At 52.0% G+C, this 11,534-nt stretch overlaps 1 protein-coding gene across 1 annotated transcript; it reads left to right on the top strand.

Annotated features, from left to right (window-relative positions):
• Positions 1-2,205: 2,205 nt before the first annotated feature.
• GJC2 (gap junction protein gamma 2) lies at positions 2,206-3,453 on the top strand (the record flags this gene model as incomplete). Its single annotated transcript, XM_082285891.1, has 1 exon — positions 2,206-3,453. The coding sequence occupies one exon, from the start codon at positions 2,206-2,208 to the stop codon at positions 3,451-3,453; it is 1,248 nt and encodes a 415-aa protein (XP_082142017.1).
• Between the last annotated feature and the right edge of the window lie 8,081 nt (positions 3,454-11,534).

The raw sequence follows: 11,534 nt of genomic DNA on the forward strand, positions 1-11,534 counted from the left end.
GGCTTCAGAAACCCTTTAGGGGAGCCCTGAATTTGGAATGAACTGCTCTACAGGACATTAAAATTGTGTTTTTAAGGACAATTTGGGGCTTGCAGCTAATTTGTGGTGCAGACGGGAGCTGCTGGGGCACTGGACACCTGCATGGGGCCAGCCAAGGTGGGGCTGGATCCAACCCTGCCTCATCCAGACCCGGATGCTCCACAGACAGATGCACCATGGCCCACACCCAGCAGGGTCTTCCCTTCCCAGCCCCCTGTCAGCTGGAGCTTGGCTGAGAGCCTGGATTGATCCCACAAATTATTTAACGCCCCATATCTGAATGTGAACACAACAGAAGAAGGGTTAAAGACCCCTTAGGGTGTACCCACAGTAAGGACGCAGAAAAAGGCACTCAAAAAGGGTTCACCCCTGAATAAACCCAGTTTCCTCAATAAATAAAGAATATCTCTGTGGGCATCACTTCCCATGTCCTGCACTGGCTGAACTGTCCCACCTGCACAGTTGTACCGACCAAGGCATCACTTTTGGGTCAGGAGAGGGGGATTCTGGTCCCAGCAGCTTTGGGGGTTGTTGCTCTTCACCTGGTATGTCAAGGGCAGGGAGGAGAACTTCCCCACCTCTCCTTCTGCTTTATGACCCAGCTGTTTCTCCCCTCCCTGCCTCAGTTTCCCCAGCCCCAGGACAGGAATAGCACCATCTGCAGAGCGCTCCCACAGGCTCGGCCTGCCGTGTGAAGACTTGGGGGCTTGTGTTCGCAGGGGATTTGTTTGATCTGGAAATAGCAGGGTTGGAAAATTCCATCTGCCTGCTCTCGAGAGCCCTCGACAGGGGCAGCGCGAAGGCGAGCGCTGAGCAAACCAGCGCTGAGCAAACTGGCTCTGCTTGGCTCCTGTCCTGGGAAGCAGTGGGAGCAAAATCACATTCCAGAACAGCTGGATGTGGAGAACAGAGTGGGGCATGTTTCCCTTCCTGCTCCCACGTGGCTGCTCCCACCACGGAAGCCCTACAGCACAATTTTGTGTCTCCAGGGGTGCAAAGCCAAGTTCGGGCCAGGCTTGTGTCTCATGGCATCATCAAGCCAGGTTGGATGAGGTTTGGAGCAGCCTGGTCTAGTGGAAAGTATCCCTGCCCATGGAACCAGGTGATCTTTAAGGCCCCTTCCAACCCCCAAAAATTATAGGATTCTATGATCATTTTCCCCCCTGGATCTTCACCCCTACTCAGCCATGCTCACCCAGCATGGAGAGTTAGGGGTGATGTCCATACTGCTTCCACATAAGAAAACAGCTCCTTTCTCTTCTCTTTTTTCTTCCTCCACTGTTCTTTAGGTCCAGGTGCTTTTCCTATTGCTCTCATCTCTCAGTATCCGTGCCAATCAAGCACTGAAATTGCCTCCTGTCTTTAGTGCTGCCTGAGGTCACCCAAGGAACTCAGGCTGAGGCCCCACTCCAAGTTAAGCTAAACACAAAATGCTTATTCCAAGCTCTTCCTCCCCAGCTGTCCAGGTCTCCTAATAAATGCATGGTTTTCTCTTGAAAGCTTCTCAAGGTTTATTTTTGAAACAGTCTGTATTTGATTAAAGTTTTGTTTTGTTTTGCTTTGTTTCAAGAGGAACTTAAAAGGGTCGTCAGCCTGTAAACATAAATATTCCCATTCTTTTGCTGATTCTTTGCATTTTTCTGGGCTTGCTAATGAAAGATGTTTCAGTAGGACACGTCTCTGTGATGTGGGAGCATCCTCCACTGTTCCAGCCCTGACCACCCTTTCAGGGGAGAAATTTTCCCTAATATCCAATCTAAACCTCCCCTGGTGCTAATTAAGGCCTTTCCTCCTGTCCCTGTTCCCTGGGAGCAGAGCCCGACCCCCCCGGCTGCCCCCTCCTGTCAGGGACTTGTGCAGAGCCACAAGGTCCCCCCTGAGCCTCCTTTGCTCCAGGCTGAGCCCCTTTCCCAGCTCCCTCAGCCGCTCCTGGGGCTCCAGCCCCTTCCTCAGCTCCGTTCCCTGCCCTGGACATGCTCCAGCCCCTCAATGTCCTTCTTGTCATGAGGAACCCAAAACTGATCTCAGGATGCAAGTTGTGGCCTCACCAGTGCCCAGCACAGGAGACGTTCACTTCTCTGGTCCTCCTGGTGGCACAAGATGTGACCTCACAGCTCTGGTGTTTTATTTCCCCCTCTCCCTGCAGGTTATAACTGAGTAGCCCTTATGACCAACATGAGCTGGAGCTTCCTCACCCGCCTGCTAGAAGAGATTCACAATCACTCCACCTTCGTGGGGAAGGTCTGGCTCACCGTGCTCATCGTCTTCCGCATCGTCCTGACGGCGGTGGGGGGCGAGTCCATCTACTCCGATGAGCAGAGCAAGTTCACCTGCAACACGAAGCAGCCGGGCTGTGACAACGTCTGCTACGATGCCTTCGCGCCGCTGTCGCACGTCAGGTTCTGGGTCTTCCAGATCATCATGATCTCCACGCCCTCGGTCATGTACCTGGGCTACGCCATCCACAGGATCGCCCGCTCGGCCGAGGAGGAGAAGAAGTTCAAGGGGTTCAAGAAGAAGAAGCAGTTTGCCCTGAACTGGCAGGCTGTGCGCAACATGGAGGACGCCATGGAGGCCGACGAGGAGGAGCCCATGATCTCCGACGACGCGGCCGAGCACGAGAAAGCCAAGCCCAAGCCCAAGTGCAAGGAGCAGCAGAAGCACGATGGGAGGAGGCGCATCCAGCAGGAGGGACTGATGAAAATCTACGTCTTCCAGCTCCTCACCAGGGCTTCGTTTGAGGTTTGCTTTTTGATAGGGCAGTATTTGCTCTACGGTTTTGAAGTGGAAGCTTATTACGTCTGCAACAGGGTCCCTTGTCCCCACACCGTGGACTGCTTTGTGTCCCGGCCCACGGAGAAGACCATCTTCCTCCTGGTGATGTATGTGGTGAGCTGCCTGTGCCTGCTGCTGAACATGTGCGAGATGTTCCACCTGGGATTCGGGACCATCCGCGACGCCATCCGCAACCGGAAAATCAACAGCTTCCGGCAGCCCCCCTACAACTACGCCTACCCCAAGAACATCTCCTGCCCTCCCGAGTACAACCTGGTCGTCAAATCTGAGAAGTCCACCAAGATCCCCAACAGCCTGATGGCCCACGAGCAGAACTTGGCCAACGTGGCTCAGGAGCAGCAGTGCACCAGCCCGGACGAGAACCTGCCGGCGGATCTGTCCACCCTGCACAAGCACCTGCGGGTGGCCCAGGAGCAGCTGGACATCGCCTTCCAGAGCTACAGCAGCACCCAGGCCAACACACAGCCCTCTCGGACCAGCAGCCCCGCCTCGGGGGGCACCGTGGTGGAGCAGAACAGGGCCAACACCGCCCAGGAGAAACAAGGTGCTAAACCCAAGGCCTCCTTGGAGAAAGGCAGCTCCAGCAGTAAAGATGGGAAGACGTCTGTGTGGATATAACTCTGCCAGGAAGGCGAGAGGGCAGCGTGAGCGGGGTTTTTATTTTGGTTTGTTTCTGGTTTTCGGTGTTATCTCGAGTTCGTTTCGCAGGGCACGGTTTTTGTGTGGAAGTCAAGAGAGTAAAAGGAGCTTCGGACCAATTTAGTGCTGTCTTCCAGTGTGTTAACAAAAGACATTTCTTCCCTGTTTCCAAAGTGTTCTCCAGCTGGGAACCTCCAGTGAGTGACAGGAACCTCCAGTGAGTAACAGCAAACCCCCCACACCTCCAAGCCCTTGGGTCACCACCGGAGCCCCCAGCAGAGACTGGACAATGTGCTGTGGTGGGAAGAGGAGCTGCTGGTGGCTCAGGAGGAAAGTCAGGCTGACAGGGATCAGCCACCCTCCTGCATGGCAAGGCTCAAGTGCTGCAGGCAAGGCAGTGTTTAATTACTAAATACCCTTAATCAAATTAATTTCTGATCCTTTGATAAGAAAACCACTGACATATTGCACGGACCTTCACGGCAGGCTCACAGCTGATGGCCTGCCTGGGCTGGCAGATGCCAATGAAGGCCTCGTTGGATGCTGTGAGCCAGGAGCTGGCACCCACACCAGGTCTGGGGCAGGAACACCGCGACTGCCTCACACAGGGAGACCTAAAACCAGCACAGGGCTGAAGGTTTCATCTTTTCTTCCTCTGTGTCGAAGCAAAAAGCAAATCTGCTCCAAACCCTCCGGAGCAGGAGCAAGCAGTGACATTGCATCCTACTGGTGCCTGTGTAGCACTTGCTACAGATGTGATGGGAATTGTTGCAGTTACAGAGTTTTTAACAAACTGCTGCTTCACATCATCAGAAAGTGCCTTTATGCAACCAGGAAAACAAAAGCGTAAAGGGTTTAGGCTCCTTTACTTGCTGAATTTTAGATGATCGGCGTCGGCAAATTTGTTTTTCTGATTAATTGAGGAAAAGCACTGTTGGCAAATTTGTTTTTCTGATTAATCAAGCCCTTATAAATAGTGGCAGGTGGCAGATCTAGGCATAGTGTGTCTCTGGTGTGTGTGTGTGTGTGTCCATGTATAGATACAGACACGTACGAACACGTGCGTGTGCACATAGACATAGAGAGATAGGTGTAAATGTAATATCAACCCTCTGCTCCTTCCACAGCCTTCCACCTCCCCTGGGAAAACCCAGCTGCTCCAGGACTGGGGCTGATCTCATCCTGAAGCAGTCCTGGGGCTTTTAGCCTCCAGCCCCACCCGGGGAACTGGGAGGATTCCCACATTTGCTTGGGGGCAGGGCTGCAGAAGGTCTGGCTTCAGTGGGGACAGGACCAGGACAGCAGCAGGAAGTTTTTCCCAAGTTTATGAGAAGTTGTTTTCAGCTGGGCTTGGCTTTAGGGTGGTTTCCATGCACTTAAAGTACTTGGGGTGCATGTTAAGATCAAGCTGCTGAGCTCCAAGGCTCCTACTGTGCTTTGTCAGGGTGGTTTCATCATCACCACAGGGACCCCAAACAGGCAGAGCCTTCAAGATCAAACCTGTTGCAGAAGAAGTAAATTCTCCCTGAACACAGCGCTGTCCCTGTGCCAAGCTGTTCCCTCAGGCTGTGCCAGTATGTCTTATCCATTGGATATTCACGACTTCTCGCTGGACATCACTCTCATGTCCTTGAGATCAGTCCCTAAAAGCCCTGAGGATGCCTGTTCCCCGAGTGCCCAGCCCTTTGGCCATTCTTGGGAACAGCAGAGAATTTGGATATGCCCTTCATCTCCTGGGAACCTCGGCTGAGCTGTGCCATGCATTAGAGAACAGTCCTGGAAGCAAAAAAGTAGAATTAAAAGGAAAGCAGAGAAACATCCTACGAGGTACCCAGCAGCTAATATTCAGCTCTGTGGCTTTGTGTAACAGTCTGGGGAGCACTTCCAGGCTCGTTCCTGCTCCTGCTGAAGGCATTCATTGGTAAAATGCCTGGAATGCTGTTTGCTCTTGCTGCTGGAGATCTTCCCCTGACAAATGGATAACTAGATCCAGGAGGAGGATCAGCACAGCAGCAGTCAGTAGGAACATCCATCCATCCCCTTCTGCTGGGAATTTTGCTGGAAAGGCTCAAAAAGGTCACACCACGGTGGTGGGGAAGCAAACATACCCAACCACGCTGTTTGTCCTCGTCCCGTGTGCGGGAATGTGCTCTCTGCTGGCTGGGGATGTGCTGGGCAGAGCAGGAGAGGCTGGGTGCTCACAGGGCTGCTGTCACCTGGCAAAAATGCCTGCAGGGCCACAGCCCAGGCTGCTGGGGAGGAGAGAGGTGATCCTGGGTGGAAATTTGTTCCCTGGTCACTGCAGCTGTCCAGGGCATGAGCTTGTCCTCTGCATCAGTGGGACTTCTCTTTTATTCCCAGCCCTGTGTCCCAGGGGAAATTGCGTGCATTTAAAGTCGTGATCCCAAGGGAAGGATGGAAACTCTGAGGATAACCATGGTTGGATGCTGCCTGGGTTCTTCTGATTCCTTTTCCATGAGCAACAACACCACAGCCCCGGATAAACCTGTGCTTCCCACACGATGCTGGAAGGCACCGTCCCATGCAGGAGTTGGGATTTGGGATTTCTGCTGCCCGTACCAGCAACACCTCCCTCAGCACCAGACATGGCCTGAGCACTTCCTGGTGACTCAGATCTGCCCCTCAGCTCCTGCTGACCTGCAGAACCCCCCATGAGTCACCACACCAGGGATAGGAATGTGACTTCCTTGCTCTTGCTCCAAACAATCTTGGCAAACGCATCGCCATGAGGAAAGATGGGGGGCAGAGCAGATTTTGAGCCCAAACCCCCAAACCTGGTCACAGAGACCTGATCAACTCATTAAACCCAGTCTATGCAGCAGGGCTGCATCTGCTGCCTCAGCAATAGAGGTGGGCAGTGCCCATGGGAGGAGATTCCAGGTTCAGGGCAGGAGGATGGGAAAAGACCATGGATCTTCTTGCCAACTTGCCACCATCAAATGACTCTCTAAAGGGTGACATGAACCCCCTCTCTGCAACCCCATGGAGACATGGAGAAGTCTCATGCCTTTAATCTCTGCATATTTTGGGTGTTTGAAGACTGCTTTCACCCTCAAATCTGCTTTAAGCTGAACACCTCCAGTCTCATCAACCTTTCTCCAAGGGCTGCTTTTCTGGGGTGGTTTTCCCTGGTGTCTTTGAACCAACACCAGCCACTCCACATCTTCCCAGCAGCGTGGCAGTGCCAGTCCTTGTGCCACATTCCCTTCCTTCTCCTCTTCATGCACTCTGGTCCTCCCCAAAACCCCATCTCCTGCAGGCCTGGGGATTGCTCCCCTCTCCAGATGTGTGGCTGTACAGTGGGCACCTTCCTGGCATCCTTCAAACCCCCTTTTTATGGTCACACAGTGAACCAAGGGGGCTCTGAGTGACCTGTGGGTCCTGCAGAGGGTTTGGAGCCTCTTCCCAGCTGGTGTCACCCTCACGTCTCATACGCACACGCTGTTTTCCACAGGGAGAGTCAATAACTGCAATATTGACGAGTACCAGACCCAGGGCAGACTCTTGGGGGATCAATAATCCCCTCGTCGGGCAGGGACACAGGGTAACCACTCCCAGCCCCGCTCATCCCTCAGGCCTGGAGTATTTCCCTGCATAACATCCCTTCCCAATGGGAGCTGATCCTGATTTCCCACATTTTCCAAGTGTTTCGACAGGGACTCAAGCACAAGGGTGTATTCCCAGCAGGAATGCTCTGGTGTCATGGGTGCCTGGCAGGGATGCAAAGTTGCCTGTGAGGTACCAGCCAGCCTGGAGGACACTGCAGATCCTCTGAGGCTGGGGAGGAGGGATCCCAGTTCTCCCAGATCCCATCTGGGCCACACACTGCAGCCAGTATGTGTCAGACAGCCCTAGGAACAGAAAAGATTATTATTATTCTTTATATATATACTGATTTGCTCACTTTCCCCCTTCCTCCTCTACTCTGTGACCTCTAAACCCTTTAGGATGTTGGGCTTTCCCACTGAGTCACTGCCACAAAGGTGACCAAATGCAATGATGACTCTGCAGGAATGACTCCTTTCGGGGCAGGAGCAACAGTCCCTTCTTTTATCCTGTCAGCTGGGGCAGGAAAAGGATGGAGCAGCAAAATATTCATAGCCACAAGCAAAATCCCCACCACAACCATTCCTAACTCAACCAGCAGCTCAAGGAAATTCATTTGGAGGGCGGAGCATCAGCCATGGAAGAAATGCCAATGGCATAATTAATGCTTTGCTTTTTTTTTGTGTGTTTTCTCCAGGTAGCAGTTTTGTCCACACACAAGACAGGTTTAGCTTTGTGGCTGAACTAATCGTAAATGTTGATTCTCTCGCTAAACTTGGTCAGATAAAGTGCCCACACTTATATTTCTCTTCTTACCATTCAGGGCCAGGAATGTCCCACAAAATCCAGATTACCTTCTTGCTTGCATTGCATTCCACTGGGAAATACTTGAACTTAACTCAAGGCCATAACCAGTCCGTGCTGTTACAAAGCGTCTGGGATTGTTTTCTTTTTATTTTTTTGGTTGTTAATTTTTTTTTTTTTAATGTACTAACTGTATTTGTACTAGAGATTTTTGGAGTACGAGGTTGAATCTGTAAGTATTTTTCAGTGTAAATGTTACATCTGGGCTGTAGTTAGAATATGAAACACTGGTCAAAAGGGAAAGGGACATCAGCCCAACTCAACTGTGGCTATTCCACATCCATTACTAATAACATGGAATAAAACTTACATTTTGTTACAGTATGTAAAGCGTGTGGTGCTTGCTTGAGAAAGGCTCTGAATGATGAGAAGAAATCCTTCTCCACCTACGATTTGCCTGTTTTAGCCACGTAGGAGCTCTGTTTTCCCTGATATGGCTACAAATCTTCACAAAATAGTTTTGCCTTAAGAAGCATTTGACCTTCGAGTTGTTTGGGATGTGTTGTCTCCCTGATGAATCACTGCCTGCAGATCCCTCGGGCACAGAGCTCAAACTGCTGAGGGAAGCCTGGGCTTTCAAAAGCAAGAAAACTTTGGGGAATCTAGGAGAAACTGATGATTCAGGCTAAGCAAACGATGGGAAAGCACTTTGTGAGAGAGCCTGGCTTTCCAACCACTTTGGTCTTCGCTCCTCCCGTTAAATCACAGGCACCTTCACTCACAACCCCTCTCCAAATGTCCTCAGGAAAAAAATCCTGGACAAAAACATGCATTTTTTTCTGTTTCTCTGGAAGTTGAGCTAAGTTGACAACTTCTTTGGCATGAGCAGGACATGGTCCCACCAAGGGATGGGAAGAGCCGAGGCCAGGTTGGATGGGGCTTGGAGCAACCTGGTGTGGTGGGAGGTGTCCCTACTCTGGGGGTTGATACAGACTCATGGAAGGAGGAATGGCAAAAGCAGCCTCCATTCAGCAGTATTTTGGGAACAGGCAGAGTAATTGCAACCTCCCCCATTTCTTTGGAAAGCCAGGCTAAAACTGCCAGTAACTCCCCAGTTCTCTCTGGGATCACAGCACCCATCGTTTCCACCAGCTGCTCCATGCTGCAGGCAGAATTCCAGTCACAGCATCCCACTGGCTCCTAATCCCTCCTCCCAGGGAAATGCAATAACAGCTTTACCTTCCCCTCAGTCCCACCAGCAGGAATCCCAGAGTCCTTTATGTTGGAAAAGCCCTCTAAGTTCATTGAGTCCAACCACTAACCCAGCACCACAACCACCAAACCCTGTCCCCAGGTGCCACATCCACATGGTTTTTATACACTTCCAGGGATGGTGATCCCACCACCACCCTGGGCAGCCTGTTCCAATGCCTGGCCACTCTTTCAGTGAAGAAATTTTCCCTAATATCCAATCTAAACCTCATCCAGTGCAGCTTCAGGCCATTTCCTCTGTCACTTGTTCCCTGAGAGAAAAGACTGACCCCCACCCTCCTTTCAGAACAGCCCCTTGGATGCACAAACTCACTCCCTGCAAACTCAGCTGCCACTTTGCTCTATTCCTGCATCCTGCCTGTTGTCCTTGCAATTTCCCCCTATCATCACTGATTTTGCACTGCCCAGGTGTGGTGGTTTTAGCACTTTAGGAAACTGCTACACCAGGCCAGCCACAATCCGTGTTTTCCCCTCCAAGACTGTGGGATATTGTCCCAGCTATGGTTTACCACAGCCCCGTGTCCCAGCTGCCTGTGGATGACCTCCCAGGGCACAGCTTGGGGGATATTTAATGCACAGGGTTTGGGATGAATAATTGCAGCTCACGTGGGTTTGTGGATGAGGGTTTGTGCTTAACACCCTGAGAAAAAGCTGGAGAAAATGAGTTTATTATGCCAGCGTTAACCTGCAGGGCTGGCTACAGAGGTTAGCCCTGGTGAGGATGAGTTATGGACAAATAAATGCCAAGGATGAGCCCTCACGAGTGGGAGCCTTGGGCTGTGCAGGGTTTCAGGCAGTGGGAGAGGAGAGAGCAGAAAGCTGATGGAGCAGGAGGCTGCTGGCAGCTTGTGCAACCACCCAGGGGCTGCTGAGGGACAGCGAGGGAATCTCGGTCCTTTGTCACCTCCTTCTGAGCTGTGGGAAGGGATCCTGAGCCACCCTGACACATCTCACTGCATGAGAGGTGTTCCGAGGAGGGAGTTTTCCCTTTGGGATAGAGCTTAGCCAAGGATGTTGTGTCTTGTGACCTCATGCTCTCCATCCAAAAAACAGCTCTAGAAATTATAAAGCTGGTGGGGGAAGATCCATCAGGAGCAATATCAGAATCCCAGAATGGTTTGGGTTGGAAGAGACCTTAAAGATCACCTCGTTCCAAGCCCCTGCCACAGTCAGGGACAGCTTCCACTAGAATTCCACACCTTCCTCTAGAAATTAATGTCATGGAAGCTTTGGTTGTCCCTCCAAGCAGGGTTTGAATACCCCAATTTTAGTGAAGACAGACACACACTCACTGAGGGCCGGCACAAACTTTCCCAGGGCTGCTGGTGTTGCAGCTCTCAGGCACACTATGGATTGTCTCAAACCATCCCCTGAGCTGATTTAAGGCACTAAACTGGCAGAGCTGTAGTTTCTGACACTGAAATGTTTCAATATGACTTTACTGGCTGCATAACTCTGTGATAAAAGAGAAGCAAACCCAGAGGAAAGGGAATAAAAGCGGTAGGAAGTGGAAAAGCAAACAAAAGCTCAAAATGCTGCCTGAATGTTTTCCATTTTCACTTTTATTTCTCTTGCTGCCCTTTCAAATATCTCCATGGGGTTTGATAAAACACCTCTGGTGGTTGGGAATGCAGGGAGGTGGCAAAGCGCTGCCTGTGGGATGGCCACTGATGATCCCCACAGCTTGGTGGTGAAGGAGGGATGTGGAACAGGTGGAAAACACCCAAAGTTGTATCCTGATATGGGTCCACGGTGCCTGTTGGACTCTGGAGTTCCACCCCAGCTGTGCTTCCAGATTTGTGACTTTCTCCCTTCTCCTTCAAAAAGCAAACCCAGCTCCTGCTCCCGGCACATTCCCACTTCCAGGGAGAGAAAGAACCACCCAGGGCATCAGCTCTGTGCTCCTTCAGCCGCCTCAGATCCAGGCAGTTTTCCTCAGCCCCGTTTTTGACACACCACTCGTGCCAGTGGGCGGGCAGACCACATCCCCGTGCCAAGGTCACCTCTGTCCACATCTTTATTTCTCCACCTGCAGGGCTAGCCCCGAATTCCAGGGTGAACATTCCCCATCTCTCAGCACTGCCGGGAGCTGATCTCCGCCGGGACAAGGGGACGTGTGATAACGTTATCACTGCCGGGGCACAAGGGGAGAGCCCAGCCCTGCCCAGCGCCAGCTGCACGAACACACAGCGCCTTTCTAGCTCCTGGAAAAGGAGTCCCTTCACTCAGGGTTTTAGGATCGGTGGGTTTGCGCTGGTGCTGCCTGTCCGGGAGATTTTAGCAGGGTCCTTCGGGGCCAGGGGGCTGCCCCTCCCCGGAGAGCCGCTCATGTGCCGCTGTTGGCAGCGGGGAGGGGCAGCGGATTGCAGCCGCCGGAGAAGGGGAATCGCGAGCGATAGCGGTGACTCGCGGCTGTT

This window comes from Coloeus monedula (assembly GCF_965178545.1).
Source record: "Coloeus monedula genome assembly, chromosome: 1".
Taxonomy (NCBI): Eukaryota; Metazoa; Chordata; class Aves; order Passeriformes; family Corvidae; genus Coloeus; species Coloeus monedula.